We start from the raw sequence: 17365 nt of genomic DNA, 5'->3' as shown, positions 1-17365 counted from the left end.
GAAAAACCGTTAAAAGAAAATCTAAGTTTTTTCCAAAACACTTGGAGAAACTCTTTACATATGAAAAGGGATTTTGTCATAACGACCCATTTATTTTTGCCAAAAACATGCTTGGAGAAAATCAATACTTTACTCCACATGACAATTTTAAAACGGTTGAATATTTTGAAAGGATTTTGACACAGGTCGAGTCCAGAAAATTTAGACATTTTGCTGACAATCGAAACCCAGACATTATCAACTATTCCACTGCAAAAATAACAAGGGTCATTCACCCTTCCAAGTGGGATTTTGCTCCTAAGACACCAGTCAAGTTTAATACAAAATTGATCGAAATCATTTCTTTCAGACCAACCTTTCCTTATTTTGATTACCAACAAGCTTGGTGGAACTCTTTTTCGAGACAAAATCCCAATAGAACGCATACTTGGTTGTTCTATTTTGAAGAAAATTTTGACGTCCCCACCTTACCTTCTTGGTTCATACGGTGGTGGGACCATTTTGGCCCTCTTACCGATATACTATCCCACACTGTTTCCGAATCCTATCGCATTTTTAAAACATCTTATACACCTACATCCATTGAAAAGGTGTATCCGGCCTTTCTTTTGTTCTCGGCCACTTTTCGTATTTCCTAGGTCTCGACTTGGGATTTTGAATATTAAGTGGGAACTCCGGGTTCTACGATTGTGATTTTATCAAGACATTTCAAGGTTAAATGGTGGGATGGCTTCAATTTTTGGGACAAATGCTCAATTGCAGCTATCCAAGCCTGGATCCAGTCAAGACAGACCAAATCCAAGGCACACCCAAGGATATTTCAAATACTTCATTTTTACATGACAGATCAATAGCCGTTTCAAAATTGGCGGGAGCTTCAACAGAAGACGACTTACGGAAAATGATGAAACAGGCTGTTGTAGACTATGAAGACACTAGGAACTCCCAAGCAGCCTCACAACATAGTCGAAACACTAACGAAGATGACCGGTACGGTATCCTTCCCGGTATCAATTGGACAGACGTTGCAAATGAAGAGGAAGAAGATGCTGAAGACTTAGCATTAGATTCCTAAAAAAATTTTGATGTATTTCTACACCGTATAACACTGTACATTGTAGACTTTCACTGTACACTGTACAATGTACACCGTAGCGGCATTAATTTTTATCTATAGCACTATAGCAACAGTAAAATTTTTGTCTTTAAAAACCCGGAAGAAGAACGTTACAGACAGAACGTTCTTCTCGCAGAAAACACATAGCCTTGCCATTTCCAAACCCTCTCTCCATCCTTCTAACCCATTTGATACCTTTTGATATCTTCTCTTCCATAGCTCCTTACGAGCATCTATAGAGAAGAACTAACCTCTTTCATGACCCTACTTTGAAAAAAACATTGTGAGCTTCCCGGAAAGTTTTCCAGTAAGTAAACCCCGATCTTTCTATTTTCTTCTCGGATCTACTCCGGATCTTTTTGTTTTTGGAGTTTTATGCACATATCTCAGGATCTGTTCTTGTAATATTTCAATATTATGAAATACATTGTGAAGTTTTCATATTTCCAAGTTTAATACCCACAGATTACGAAAGGCTATGCCTCCTACTTGTGGCATTACAAGCTGTGTGTTTTATCTTCTGCATTTACTTTATGTACTTTAAATATTCTGCAATTTTGATTTCAAGAAACCCCAGAATTGGAAGGCCGTGCCTCCTACCGGTGGTTTGCATAACTATATTCCTTTGTGCATATTCTGATCTAAACTGATTTAGATATTAAGTGAACAAAGTGCGGAGTCCGCCGGGAGCCCTCCCTTCGTCTTGATTAATTTCGGCGAGATTTTTTCTTAATATCTCAACCGGTGAGAAAGTCAGATCTCCCGACTCCCTTGCATATGTTTGATCTTTTAATTTTGTTTATATTTACTATTTGTGTACATGTTGCTATCATTTTGACTTGTATAATTTTAATTTGGGACCTCGTAACTTTTATTTGTGAATTTGGTGAGTTCTTTGCTTTAGACACTCCCATAGACATAATTCATAGTATTCATTTCCGACGTTATTGATTTTATCTTGTTTTCTTCTACATACTTTCAGCATTCTCCTCTTCAATTTTCAATTTCTCTTTTATGCAACGGTTTGTCGATCTCGGTTCCCTTCTGGTATCAGAGCAAATCTCCATGGAGTTGTTCCGCTTTTTACGTCAATAAAAACGCAGAATTAGAACGTGGAGTCCCCAAACTAGTTGTGAATTATAAACCTTTAAATTCTACTTTGAAATGGATTAGATATCCGATCCCGAACAAAAAGGATCTTTTGAACAGATTGTGTCGTGCTAAGATTTTCTCTAAGTTCGATATGAAATCTGGTTTTTGGCATATTCAAATTTCTGAAAAGCACCGTTATAAAACGGCTTTCACTGTACCTTTTGACCAATTCGAATGGAACGTTATGCCTTTTGGTTTAAAAAATGCACCTTCTGAATTTCAAAGAATTATGAATGATATTTTTAATCCTTATTCTAATTACATTATTGTTTACATCGATAATGTTTTGATATTCTCTTCCAGCATTGATTCACATTTTAAACATGTTAATCAATTTTTGAAAATTACTAAACAGAATGGATTAGCTTTGTCCCCAACAAAGATTTTGATGTTCCAAACAAGAATCAGATTTCTTGGGCATTATATTGAGCATGGTACTATCGTACCTATTGAAAGATCTATTCGGTTTGCAGAAAAATTTCCCGATGAACCGAAAGATAAAACTCAATTGCAGAGATTTCTTGGATCTCCGAATTATGTTATTGATTTTATTCCAAATATTAATATCATTTGCAAACCTTTACATCAATCCCTTGGACTGATCTGCATTCTGACACGGTTTGCAAAATTAAAACTCTTGTCAAAGAAATTCCTTGTTTACATCTTGTAGACCCTTCTGCTTTTAAAATTGTAGAAACCGACGCGTCCGAAATAGGATATGGAGGTATTTTGAAACAGAAGAATGACCTTGGTAAAGAACAAATTGTGCAATTTATTTCTAAACGTTGGAATGATACACAGAAAAATTATTCCACTGTTAAAAAAGAAATTCTTGCTATCGTTCAGTCCATATTTCTAAATTTCAAGTTGGCCTTTTGAATAAAAAAATTCTAGTAAGGATTGATTGTAAATCTGCAAAAGATATCTTGCAGAAAGACATTTTGAATATTGCATCAAAACAAATTTTTGCACGATGGCAAGCCATCTTATCTGTTTTCCATTTTGACATTGAATTTATAAATGGTGATTTAAATTCTTTACCAGTCTTTCTCACACGAGAATTTTTACAAGGAAAAAATCCTTCACCATGCCTCCTCGAAAAGACAAAGGCAAAGGCAAAGCCTCGGCCCCATTGGAAGCCCAAATAGTGCCGGCAAAATTGACCCCCATCCGGAGCTGGCTTGAGGCCACCCGGTCTTCGGAAAAACTTTTGACCTAGCCTCAACCACGGATACCCTTTGGTCCAGGACAATCGTCTTCGACCAAACTTTTGAAAAATACAAGCTCGGGAGATTCACCGTCAGCCCTTATACCTTTTAAGAAATTTGCCATGATTCCCCAAGAATTTTTGAAACAATTGGAATACGAAGTTGTAATCCCAGAAGAGGTAAAGTCCCCTTCTCCTTTGAAACCCAAAAACCTTTTGAGTGAGGTGGTTCTTCCGGCCTCGCCAGCCCCTCTGAAAACCCTTAAAAGCAAATCCAAGTTTTTTCCAAAACACTTGGAGAAATTCTTTACGATTGGAAAGGGATTTTATCATAACGACCCATTTATTTTTGCCAAAAACATGTTTGGAGAAAATCAATATTTTACTCCACATGACAATTTAAAAACGGTTTTTAGTTGGAACGACGTAAAAAGCAGAACAACGGTTATATATATGTAGTGCCTGCTTTGTTGGCACTTAAAAATATAATAACAATGACTTTTATAGCGATATACCCTAAAAAGTCGGATGTAATGAAGGAACATAATTTATTTATGTACATATTTGAATGTGGATCCAGTTCAATATCTCTGTCAATTTTCTATTTCCTATAATTATGGCTATAAGAGCTCCTTACAATGTGGGAAATCATGTGCTTAGTATTGGATATCCAATTTTTTGTATTACTAAGCACGAATACTTTTTTTTTTTTTTTGGGTCCGAAGCACGAATACTTGAGCTTATGTCTTTTTATCACCTCATTTTGTCGTTATGTTGGATATTGACTCCCTACTTCCAAGGAGTTGAGGAGTTTTTCTCTTTGAATATAAAATAGACGATCAAGCGTAAATGTGCTTTTAAAATAGGCAAAGTAAACGCAGTGAACATGCGAATTCGATAAAAAAAAAAAAACATGCGAACTCATTAATCTCAATCTCACTTTTTAATTTGTTGCCAGCTCTCTTGCTGAAATAAATACCCACATTTAGAGTGAACCCGTAAATTTATCTTGTTCTTTATGAGTTCTCGTTGATTTTTCTAGTAATTTATTCATTTCGCGTTAGACTCAATTGCCAGATTCATTAGCTCTCATATTATTTCACAACACATTAGAGTGAACATATTTTAATCACTTATGTATGTTTTTATTTGCACCGACAGGATGTGACAGTGAAAAGTGTCTGAATTAATGAGATGACCATTTTAATGCATTGCATGCTCCAAGATCAACATTTGACCATTTTATTTAGCGCCCCGGAATTCTCGATTTAAGGTACTTGATCTTTTCCAGATGGAAATTTATCATAACGACGAAATCAATGCATCCAACACAAGAAAGAAATCAGCCGGCGCACGAATACACAAGTACATCCTCAATACTTTCTCTAGGATAATAAAAAAAATCTTCACGAACTATACTTTAGTATAAACTTTTTCCATATCCTATTTCCAAAACCCTTACATTTTTTACTGATGTGAAAATTTTACCCGCTACAATTTCAAAATATCAAATTTTGCATCCTCGGCCTCCATAAGATTTTCAAATTGCGTGCGCGCTCGCGCGCGCATATATATATATATATATGTGGAATGCCGAACATATGATGGAAGAAATTGTGTAAAATAAAAGATACAGTGTAATGACTCGGGTCATTTAACGTAGCCCAAGCCCATAACATGAATATTTGAAGTAACTACACAAAACTGTGACCATTTCGAGGATGGATCTTACTCAGGAGTAATATCACAATATCTCTACCCATATGAAATAGGATGTCACAAGCTCTTCATTTAAAGGAATGACATCATGTCCTCTTCAATGCTGGCGCAAATAGCTGCACGTGCCGGGATTCTCTCCACTGGGTGGTCACTTCCCGCCCTTGTGAGATTTGAGTATGGGGCCCAGTCCTCTTGTCAACTAGCGGTTGCAGCCCTCTCCATCGGATAAGAGCTCCTTGCAATCTGGAAAATCATGTGCTTAATCATGAATTTTCAGTTTTTTATTTACTGAGGATGAGTTCAGGAGCTTATATTCTTTTATCACCTCACTTTGTCATTATGTAGGATATCACTCCCTACTTCGAAGGAATAAGGAAGTTTTTCTCATTGAATCTAACATACAACATTGTGCAAAATTAATACTTTAAAGTCATGAAAAGTAAACATGTGAACTCATTAAATTGAATGTCACATTTTGTAGCCGGCGCACATGTCTTCATAAGTGAAGAGTTTTTAAATTAATTAAATATTTATTTTTTTAATGCACTGCATACTCCAAGATTGACATTAGGAGTATGAATAAAAAAATTCTTGCTTAGCAAAAACAAAACCAGAAAAGCATAATTGAGGAACCTTTCTTTCGAGGCATCCTCACGACGGAATCGATATATCGAATGAATGACGTTGACCGGCACATGCGTTCATGTGCACATCCACAGCTTGATTTGTTTAGGATAACAACGAGATCATCATTGAGGAACCGATCTCTACAGACTGTCTACCCTTTTAAATGCGTTGGATACTCAAAGTCAACATTTCAGTTACATTCCATGTGACTAAGCTTTAGGGTCTCTTTTCAAGATGGAAATTTGTGATTATGACGAAATCAATGTAGCCAATACATGACGTCGGCCGGCACACGCATGCACAATATATCCATAAAATCTTCTTTAGGATAATAACAGCAAACTTCATGAACTATAATATGGAATAATTTGTATCCTATTTCAAAGTTTTCCCCAAGAAGACTTCAGGTTTTTTTTCCAAATTAATTTTTTTAAAAAAAATATTTACAAAAATATTTTTTAAAAATAAATATTTACAAATTTGGATATCGCTCGGCTGTTGAAGTGCCGAGCGAAGCCCGCTTAGCAGCCCAACCGCCGAGGGAGAGGTTGGGGTGGGCCTAGCCCCTCGCTCGGCGGTTGGGGTGTCGAGTAGCTCTTGCTCGGCAACCCCACCGCCGAGTAAGGCCCATACCCGAACTCAATTTTTTGTTTAAATTTCGTATTTTTTTAATTATTGATACTTTAATATTTATTTTATTTATAATTTTTTTTCTTGTGAAGCTTATCTTCATAACATAATTAGCAATAATTAATGTAAATATTTATTAAGATCTATAATTAATAAATAATATTGTAATTATGACAATCTCATTTTTTCATATATCTTACCAATTTTATTTTATGAATATTTTAATTATTTACATAATTATAATATTATTTATTAATTATATATCTTAATAAATATTTACATTAATTATTGCTAAGTATGTTATAAATATAAGCTTCACAAGAAAAAAATTATAAATAAAATAAATATTATAAGTATCAATAATTAAAAAAAATACGAAAAAAACTCAGCCATTGGGCGAGCAAGGCCGGGAGGGAATGGGCCTCGCTCGGCACCCCAACCGTCGAGCGAGGCCCAAATTTGTAATTTTTTTAAAAAAATATTTTTGTAAATATTTTTAAAAAAATTTTAATTTGGAAAAAAAACTCCAAGACTTCAAAGTTTTATGCGCTAGAATTTTAAAATATTACATTTTGCATCCTCGCCCTCAGTAAGTTTTTCAAATTGCATTAGGTTGATAAGTATATTGTGAACTTATGGTGCAAGAACTCAGTTTTTTTAAATTAAAAATGCAATGTGAAATCCCGGTTAACTCCACGTGGGCCAAATCCCCAAAATAAATATATGCAGTCACCACATAAAGTGGTGACAATTTTAAGGGTAGGTCTTACTAATGAATGATATCACACGTTCTCGTCCACCCATAAACTCTCAAAAAAGACCGACACGGCGCGTATGACTAAGCGATACTTCTCCTATTTGATGTGCAGTCCGGTCCATTCTTGAGCCTCCGACATTCTAGATGCTCGTCAAGAACCGTATTTGCGTGGATTCTCTCGTGGGGGAGATACTTACCTGCTCTCGCGAGACTAAGTATGGGCCAAGTCCGTCCACCAACTAAGGATTACAGCCCTCTCCAATGAATTATAATATGCCCAATGTTCAAGAGTCATTGTTCTAGGCTCGGGAAATTAACAAAACCAACACCAAGAAAATCATATATATTTACGTGTACTTTTTGAATTAAAATAATAATATCTAATTTCACGAGCCAACCAATAACCCCATGCAACAAAATACCCATCAAAAAGTAAATTTTGTACTAAGGTTCCGTTTGTTACGCTGAAAATAAATGATTTGAAAATTATTTCCTTAAAAATGATATCTTATATCGTTTACAAAAAAACTAAAGAAGGAAAAATACTTCTATAGTCCGCAAAAATGCTTTAGTTTAAATTATCGTATATGATAAATAAACATTATATTAATTAATTGTGAAAATCAATATAAAAAATTATTTCTCAAATTACTAATTTTACAGCGAAATAAACGAAGCTTAATTGAAATTCATTAAATTTATTGAGCTATGTGCAAGTGCATTTCCCAAGATGACCTTCACCGCAACAACTTTGTTATTGTAATAAAACAATCGATACATTTTTCTCAACAATGGTATCTTCAATAGCGTTGACCTTCCTTTTTCTCAGGATTGAAACAATGAATACATTTTTTAGATTTATTGTTCTTTCTCTAATAAATAGTTTCGTCAATTAGAAGACAACCAAAACATAACCCCTCCTTCCTCCCCCCCAAAACAAAAACCAACTGAAATAAGAAGAGCGCAAAAAAACAAAAAACATGTTCAAAAGCTAACATGGATACAGGACACAACCAACCAATAGAGAAGATCATCAAGCGCCACTGCCACCGACCAGTCAACAGTCGATTTGCTCACCAGAAACCAAACCAAGTCTGTTCTTTAACCGAGCTCCACCGCAGAGACCGAGCTCCTTAGTAGGGTTTCTTAAGATCTGCTACACAAACGATTGACACTGGTCATGATAACAATCATCCCTCATCCATGTCTAGCCAGCCAAAAGTGTTCCTGAGTTTCAGAGGGCCGGACACACGGTGGCACTTTGCAGATTTCCTCTACACCATGTTGACCGATGCTGGGATTGGCGTCTTTAGAGACAAGGAAGGTCTGGAGAGAAGCCGAGAAATTACACTCCAGTTGATCCAACAGATAAAGCAGTCCAAGATCTCAATAGCGGTAATCTCGGAGAATTATGCGTCCAGCAAGAGCTGCCTCGAGGAATCGGAGCAAATGGTGGAGTGCATGGAAGAGAAGAATCACATCATCATCCCCATCTTCTACTACGTTGACCCGTCGGATGTACGCTACTGCAAGGGTTCCTTCGAGAGTGCTTTCCTTAAGCACAAGAACCGTGGCACTAATGACAGTCAGATCAATTCCTGGAAGTCTGCTCTCCAGCGGATCGCAGAGTTGAGTGGACACCATCTTCACGAAAAAAGTGAAATGTAATTTCCACGAAACACTCTGGCCTTAGATTACTTTTCTCATCTATCTCGCCTACTTTTGTGTTAAGATTGACTAGATTTAAATGTTATCGCATATATCTTCATTATAATAACGGTGATGACAGCTGCATCATGCGCAAATAAGTTTTCTTCTGCTTTTGATCTTCCTTTCCATGTCCGTTTTATTCCACATCCATTTGGGCAGGTATCATGCTGAAGCCACAAAGCGAATTGTCCGCGAAGTTCAGCAGATTCTGAAGACAAAGGACCTAATTGTGATGGCACCGTTAGTCGGAGTCGATCCTCATGTGCAGGAAATAATGGCAAAGCTGAAGTTTGACTGCGGCAATGGGCGAGCAGTTAAAATTGGAGACACAAGTGAAATGGTGTTAATATGTGGCATCCCCGGGGTTGGCAAGACGGTCCTGGCAAAATGTGTTTATAATAAACTTCATCATCTGTATGATGCCTGTAGCTTTCTTGAAAAGATCCAACAAGAAATTGAAGATAAGGGAATCGTGTCTGTGCAAAACCAACTAATCTCGGACCTCCATAACAGAAATGTCCCAGAATTTAAATATTCTGATGGTGCTCTGAACTATATACAGGGCTGGTTTCACGCCAAGAAGGTCCTCGTTCTCCTTGACGATGTTAAGGATCATGAGCAGCTCAGCGCATTAGTCGGAGACCTTGATTGGTTTGGCCTCGGTAGCACGGTCATTGTGACATCCCAAAGAGATGACATTCTTATAAGAATCGATCGTGCGGAAAGTTTTGTCCTCAGAACGATGGAACAAGATAAAGCTCTGCAATTATTCTGTAGGCATGCTTTTGAAAAGGATTCTCCCCCTGAGGAATTCAAGGAAGAGTCAATACGTATCGCTGCTGCTACTGAGGGGCTTCCTTCAGCGCTCGAGAGCGTAGGTAAATCTCTATTAAAAAGAAAAAGAAAAAGAGAGTGGACTGAAACAGTGACTGCATTGGAAGAAGCTCCTCATGAGAGCGTCCGAGAAGCCTTCTCCAAGAGCTATAAAACTTTACAAAGGAATGAACAGGAGATATTTCTTGATATAGCGTGCTTTTTCAATGGAAAGGACAAGAGAATCCCGTATTACATGTGGGATGACCGTAAGTATATGCCTGCTCTATCGATTCTCTCTCTTCATTCCAGGTCTTGGGTAGAAATTGGGGAAAAGAAAGAAATACGCATGTGTGGGATACTGAAGAAGTTTGGCCGGGAAATTGTCGAGAGTGAATTCAAGAGAGAACCTTGCAAGCGCCGGAGGCTGTGCGACTGCGAAGAAGCGCTGGATGTACTAAGAGGAGGGAAGGTAACTTCTGTGAGCATTGCGCCACATCTTTCCTTCTTTAGATGCCCAATGATACTGTTATTGATCCATTTCGTTCTATCATTCGGGAAGTGTGATGCCAAAAGACAGCTCCAATTTTAGAAGTTAATTTTGTTTTGCTTGATTGGCAGGGTACCCTGTACGTTGAAGCCCTCAGGCTGAAGTTTGCGGACCGGTCCAAAGGGAATATCAGTTTCAAATGTGATCAAATTGATGGTTTGCAGAACTCGAGGTTTCTCAAGCTGGATCAAGCTGACATTCGGGGAAACTTTGGGGATCGCCTTTCCAGCTTAAGGTGGCTTGATTGGCAAGGGTGCCCTAAGATTTTTGATGACCATTTAATTCAGACTTGGCAAAACCTGGTGATCCTTGATTTGTCGGGGAGTCAGGTTGACAAAGACTGGAGTGGCTGGGAGCTGCTTGCGGTGGTATGATATGAATTCACCGTCTTCACACATTTTTTTCTTGTGACGAGGTGTATTTCTTAGGGACTATAATATCCTATTTTATCTTGCAGGCAAGGAAACCGAAAGTTTTGAAACTTACTGGTTGTCTCCAATTGATTGCCACTCCAGAATTTCCTACTTCAATGGAGCTGGAAAGACTTATTACGGAAGGCTGCTCTAATTTATCATTTATCCATCCATCAATTGGTAATCCGACGGAGTTGGTATATTTGAACTTGAAGGGATGCAGTTGCCTCGGTGAATTGCCGGATTTGGGTCCCATGACAGCCTTGAAAGAGCTGGTGATCGACGGAACTTCCATTTCTTCGATCAATTTCCGGGAAGGTTCCATGAGGAAGCTCAAAACTTTCGGTGCTTGTGCTTGTAAAAACCTGAATGAAATACCCGATTCGATCGTGTACTCAGAGTCTCTCAAATATCTTTCTCTCGACGGCTCAAAAATCCATACCCTCCCGCAGTCCATCGGATCACCGAAGAATCTGAAAACGCTGTCCGTGAAGAACTGCAGGAGACTATCCAATCTTCCGGATGGAATAGGGAAACTCACGTTATTGCAATTCCTGGATTTATCCGAAACTGCGATTCAGAAGTTACCGACGTCGCCCGAGGATTTGAAAGCTATGAAAGTGCTTAGGATGAGGCGTACTTCCATACAGGAGTTTCCCGGAACTATACTGAATCTAGAGAACCCGGAAGAGATAGATTTCTCGTTATGCCGTAGATTAGAGGGGGAGATCCACTTCGACATGTCGAGATTGTCATCTTTGGCAATCCCGAAACCGTCCCACACTCGGATTTCTGGCCTACCTCCAAGTATTTCCCGCCTTTCTCGCCTCCGGGAACTCCACATCTCCAGATGCCACAATCTTCCGAGCCTACCCGAGTTGCCCGGTTTTGTTAAATGTTTTTTGTGATCCGGGTAATTAGATTCCGGAAAATATTTTGAGAGATTTTTTTTTTTTAACTTCTTTTAATAGCTTTCCGATTATCTTTTATTAGTGAATCATTAGGAAATTTAGACTATTTATATTCATATTATTCTCTTTTGTAATGAGCTAATCCTTTGAATTAAGACAAAATTGAGAGTTTTTTTCTCTATAGCTTCATGTGTATTTACGAGTTCTGACTCGTGTTTACTAGATCATTTTTACGGCGTTCAATTTTCAAAATGCCGGTTCCTATGATCATAAAGCAAATCTCTCGGAAACACATCTACGAAATCAATGGAAAGCCCTTGCTTTGAGAAAGATTCCAACCAAATTTGTTAGCTAGATCCGTCCATTTCAGCCTTTCAGGCACCACATTAGCCAACTACAGTCAGAAATCTGACCCCTTTCCCTTTCCGCCCCCCCCAAAATACCCATAGAAATCCTAGCTTTCCTACTTCAAAAACTTCTATTTTATCACGAGAAACCTGGTTTTGCAGTTCCCATGACCATCTTGACCGCAACAATCGCCACCTTCGACGGATCAGGTTTATCGAATGATTAGCCATGGCGATCTTGATTACAACACGATCTCCGTAGCCAACATAATAATCGCCGTGAAAATTTTTCCACGTGAATCTGTTTCGCCGGAATTTCTCCCGTGATGAAATATATTTTACCAAAATTAGTTTTTTGACTTTTAAATATAGAAAAAGGGTCTTGTGGCGATTCCGGATGAGAGTGATCCAAAAAATCAAGAAATCAACATGCAGAAACTTCAAGAAAATTATACAAACGTAAACCGAAATCGGAGTTTGACTAGACGGAAAGGTTGAGAGGGTACAATTCTTACAAACGGATCAACGCATACAGAGTTTGACTCCACGGAAAGGTTGAGAGGGTACAATTCTTACAAACGGACCAACGCATACAGAGTTTGACTCGACGAAAAGGTTGAGAGGGTACAGTTCTTACAAATGGACCAACGCATACAGAGTTTGACTCGACGAAAAAGATTGAATACGCTTCGACGCTATGGTGGAGTTTGACCCGACAACAGAGTGGCCGAGATAAAGATAAACGCTAGAGCTTGACTCAACGATGAGAATCAAAAAACTTGTTTATCACTCATTCAAGATAGTTAGGTAACTCATATATGGCGTATTTAAAATCCATTTAAGAACCATTAAGTCGTTAAGTGACCAATTTAAGACATATTTAAGCTTGTTTTTAAATCTAAACACAACCCACCATACTATTAAATATTGTTTTAGGCCTATTTTGCCACGTCTAGATTCGCATTGCAATAGATAGGTTATAAAACGGGTTAAATGTGTCTGTTTAGATTGGAATTTATGACCCGATACACGCTCGACTCGATCCACTCTTTTATGGTATTTTTTTTTTTTTTTGGTCGAAAAAGGCACTTTCATTCATTCATAAAAATGCAAATTGCGAGATAAAGACAAATAAGTTTCTTGAACACAAAATATTTCTAAGGGGCTCAAAAAGAGAGAGGGGAGTGGGGTGGTGTGCGGAAACCCAATTCGAAGATAGAATCTTAAGACGATGAGCTTCGGCCACAATCAGTAGCTTGATTGGCTTCCCTGGGACAATGGGCTACTTTCACTGAATTCATTTGGGCCAATAGCCATCTGCACTCATCAATTTGATCTTGGATGGCCCAAGGACTCTTTCGATGGGTTTATTTGTAAGTATTGTTTTATCCCTCCAGCTAAAGATGTTCCAACAACTAATCCTGGGACAGAGCAGAACCGACCGAAAGAGAAGATCAAGTCCACTATCCACCGACCAGTCAAAAGTCGATTTGCTCACCAAAAACCAAACCCTGCTCTGTCTGCCCAACCACGGGAGATCTCCTTCGTCCGTTTTATCAAAGTTCCGGTGCACAAACAAGCTATGGACTTTAGTCCCGTTACCGATCCTTCCTCGTCAATGTCCGGACAGCCACCCTACGAAGTGTTCCTGAGTTTCAGAGGGCTGGAGATGCGCAGGGGCTTCGCGGATTTTCTGTGCACCATGTTGAGTGATACTGGGATTCGCGTCTTTAGGGATGAGGAAGAGCTGGAGAGTGGCAAAGAAAACTACCAACAGCCGATCCAGGTGATAGAGCAGTGCAAGATATCAATACCCATCATCTCCGAGGAGTACGCGTCCAGCAGGAACTGTCTCACGGAATTAGGGCAAATGGTGAAGGGCATGGACAATAGCAATCGCATCATCATCCCCATCTTCTACTATGTCGACCCGTCAGATGTACGCGACTGCAACGGCCCTTTCGCGAGCTCCTTTGTGGAGCACAAGGAGCGCGGCGTCAGCGACAGTGTCATTGATTCCTGGAAGTCTGCCCTCCGTCGGATCGGCGAGTTGGAGGGACACCATCTCCACGAAAAAAGTGAAGTGTAATTTTCGTGACCCGCTCCGGCCTGAGATTACTTTTCTCATGTATCTTGCCTGCTTTTGCGTTAAGATTAACTGTGTTTGGATCAGATCCAATTACACATTCATTATTATAGCAATGACAGCAGCAGAATCATGCAAAATTAGGTTTTCTTCCTCTTCCATGTCTTCTTATTCGATATGCATTTGGCAGGTCTCATGGTGAAGTGGTAAAGCGGATTGTCCACCAAGTTCAGCTGAAGCTGAAGAGGGAGCAACTAATTGTGCCAGAACAACTCGTCGGAGTCGATCCTCATGTGCGACGCATAATGGAGAAGCTGGATGTTGACTACCGCCATGGGAAAGCAATCAAAATGGGGGACACAAGTAAAAAGGTGTTAGGAATATTTGGCATCGCCGGGGTCGGTAAGACTGTCCTGGCGAAACATGTTTATAGTCATCTTTGTTTTCTGTATGTTGTTCGTAGCTTTTGTGGGAAGATCCAAGCCGAGATTGAACATCACGGCACCCTATATGTGCAAAACAAACTAATTTCCGACCTCAGTGACGGAAATGCCCAACCATTTAAGAGTTCTGAGAATGCTCTGAAGTTTATCAAGGAAAGGTTTAAAAAACCGAAGATCCTCCTTCTCCTTGACGATGTGAAAGATCATGAACAGCTCAGTGAATTAGTCGGAAAGCTCGATTGGCTTGGTCCGGGGAGCAGGGTCATCGTGACATCCCAAAGAAATGATGTCCTTAAGAACATCGATGGTGCAGAAACTTTTCACCTCGGACTGATGGGAAAAGATGAAGCTCTGACGTTGTTCTGTAGGCATGCTTTTGGAGCGGACTCTGCCAGAAGAAAATTCGAGAGACTGTCAAGAAAAATTGTTGCTGCTACTGGCAGGCTTCCTTTAGCGCTCCAGATAGTAGGATCATTTCTTTGCCTTGTAGACTCAAAGGAAGTGTGGGAGGAAACATTGGCAGCGTTGAAAGTAGCTCCTCATAAGAGAGTCCAAGCTGCCTTGGAGAAGAGCTATTCCAACCTAAATGATAAAGAACGACAGATATTTCTTGATATAGCATGCTTCTTCATCGGAGAGGACAATAGAATCCCCTATTACATGTGGGATGACTGTAACTACTCTCCTTCTGAATCGATTCTAGCTCTTAAAGCCGCGTCTTTGGTAGAAATCGGAGAGGATAATGCACTACACATGCATGAAGTACTGAAGAATTTTGGCCAGGAAATGGTCAAGAATGAAAGCACAAATAAACCTTGCAAGCGCAGTAGGCTGTGCGACCATGAAGAAGCACTGCATGTGCTGAAAAAAAGGAAGGTAGCTTCCGTGATCACTGCGCCACATCTTTTCTTCTATACTTTGTTCAATTATTCGTCAAGTTCATTTTGTTTTGCTTGATTGACAGGGTACTGAGGTAGTTGAAGCCCTCAGGCTCGAGTTTGGTGACAGATCCGAAGAGCATACCATGTTGGATTGTGATGAATTTGATGGTTTAGAGAACTTGAGGTTCCTCAAGCTGGATCGGGCTGATATTCAGGGAAACTTTGGGGATCGTCTTTCCAGCTTAAGGTGGCTTGATTGGCAAGGGTGCCCTAAGAATATTAACGTTCGAAGGCTAAACCTGAATTTGCAAAACTTAGTGGTTCTTAATTTGTCGGGTAGTCAGGTTGACGGAGACTGGCGAGGTTGGGAGCTGCTTAAGCAGGTGTGGAATGAATTTACTACCTTCATACATTTTTTTTTTCCTTTTTTGACAAAGTAATTCCCAGGAACTGAACATTCACTATCATATCCTATTTTATCTTGCAGGCAAGGAAACTGAAAGTTTTGAAACTAACTGGTTGTGCCCAATTGATTGCCACTCCGGAATTTCCTGCTTCAATGGAGCTGGAAAGACTTATTCTGGAAGGCTGCTCTAAATTAGCAGTTATCCATCCATCATTTGGTAATCTGACGAAGTTGGTATATTTGAACTTGAAGGGATGCAGTTGCCTCAGTGAATTGCCAGATTTGGGTCCCATGAGAGCCTTGAAAGAGCTGGTGATCGATGGAACTTCCATTACTCGGATTGATTTCCAAGAAGGTTCCATGAGGAAGCTCCAAATTCTCAGTGCTCTCAGTTGTGAAAGACTGACTGAAATATCAGATTCGATCACGCACTTAAAGTCTGTCACATATCTCGCTCTAGACGGCAGTGATATCGGTACCCTCCCAGAACCCATTGGATCGCTGGAACAACTGAAAACACTGTCTCTGAAGAACTGCGAGAGGCTAATCGACCTTCCAGATGGAATAGGGAAGCTCACGTCACTGCAAGCCCTGGACTTATCGAACACTGCAATTAGTAAGTTACCAACGTCAGTCAAGGATTTGAAAGCTATGAAAGTGCTTCGGATGAGGCGTACTTTCATAAGGGAGTTCCCCAGAGCTATACTGAATCTGGAGAAGCTGGAAGAGATAGATTTCTCCTTGTGCCGGAATTTAGAAGGGATGGTCCCCGACGAGATTCGTGGATCGTCATCCTTGGCAGTCCTGAACCTGTCCAGCACTCAGATTTGCGCCCTACCTGCATGTCTATCCCTCCTTTCTCGTCTCCAGAAGCTCGACATCTCCAGATGCGACAAACTTGAGAGCCTGCCCGAGTTGCCCTCTAGTTTGATTATTGTTCGTTAACGCTAGGATCTGCCTAAGATCGGGGGCGAGTCCAAGAAGTATTAGTCGATTTCCTAATTAGATCATGTTTAGTGTAGCGATTGGGAACCAAAAAAGAAAGAAAAAAAGGGATTGTATAATAGCTACTTGAGCATAAGAGCGTTACCGAACTATATATAATCAAAATACTGTTGTCGTTTGGTCATCTGTATTTGGCTCAATTGCTGGATATTCAAATTAGGGGGAGAAGGGCGGCTGGAGTAAAAAAAAAATTCGCTCAATTGAGTACCACATCGAAGTAAAATTGATCACTAGAGTACACCTACATGAAATTTTTATTATTACTTTACTTATTTTCAATAGCACGTGGATTTTTTTATTGTTATTTTATTTTTCTGGAAATTCCATTTTTGTTTTACTTTGTTTCTTTCTTTTTTTCCCTTGGCCGGCGAGGGTCACGGGCGACCCTCTCCGGCCACGAAACTCTCGTTCAGGGGCGAGGGCGGCCTCGCCCCTCGGCCGGTGGGAAAGTGACAGCCCTGGGTGAAGGCAGACGTGGCATTGTTGGCCGTGAGCGAGGGCCCCTCGGCAGATCTGGATGAGGCCCTTTGCGGCCTCGCCTGCCTTGGGCGAGGTGACCGTCACCAGCCATCGGGCCAACACAGGCACGTG

At 39.8% G+C, this 17365-nt stretch overlaps 2 protein-coding genes across 4 annotated transcripts in view; both read left to right on the top strand.

Moving 5' to 3' along the window:
* Positions 1–16763, top strand: part of LOC115733217 (disease resistance protein RPV1-like) — a 72788-nt gene extending 56025 nt beyond the window's left edge. The window contains exons 1-4 of one of the 3 annotated variants that reach the window (XM_048276409.1): positions 8629–10204; positions 10354–10454; positions 15548–15746; positions 15851–16763. In XM_048276409.1, coding sequence (XP_048132366.1) covers positions 9047–10204; positions 10354–10454; positions 15548–15746; positions 15851–16714 — 2322 coding nt within the window. In that variant the 5' untranslated portion in view covers positions 8629–9046 and the 3' untranslated portion in view covers positions 16715–16763. Of the gene's footprint in view, positions 1–8628; positions 10205–10353; positions 10455–15446; positions 15747–15850 lie in introns of those variants that run through there. The other 2 variants (XM_048276410.1, XM_030690594.2) reach the window with 2 other exon arrangements.
* Positions 13521–14213, top strand: LOC115752420 (disease resistance protein L6-like). The gene is made up of 2 exons (XM_030690595.2): positions 13521–14131; positions 14173–14213. The coding sequence occupies exon 1, from the start codon at positions 13536–13538 to the stop codon at positions 14040–14042; it is 507 nt and encodes a 168-aa protein (XP_030546455.1). The 5' UTR covers positions 13521–13535; the 3' UTR covers positions 14043–14131; positions 14173–14213.
* Positions 16764–17365: the final 602 nt, after the last annotated feature.

The sequence above is a fragment of the Rhodamnia argentea genome, chromosome 3 (assembly GCF_020921035.1).
Source record: "Rhodamnia argentea isolate NSW1041297 chromosome 3, ASM2092103v1, whole genome shotgun sequence".
Lineage (NCBI taxonomy): Eukaryota > Viridiplantae > Streptophyta > Magnoliopsida > Myrtales > Myrtaceae > Rhodamnia > Rhodamnia argentea.
The sequence above is the reverse complement of the archived record's forward strand: the minus strand, read 5'-3'. Positions and strand labels throughout refer to the sequence as shown.

What these genes read in the sequence shown, in the direction of transcription:
- LOC115752420 (XM_030690595.2), top strand. Translation starts at nt 13,536, where the DNA reads ATGGACTTTAGTCCCGTTACCGATCCTTCCTCGTCAATGTCCGGACAG.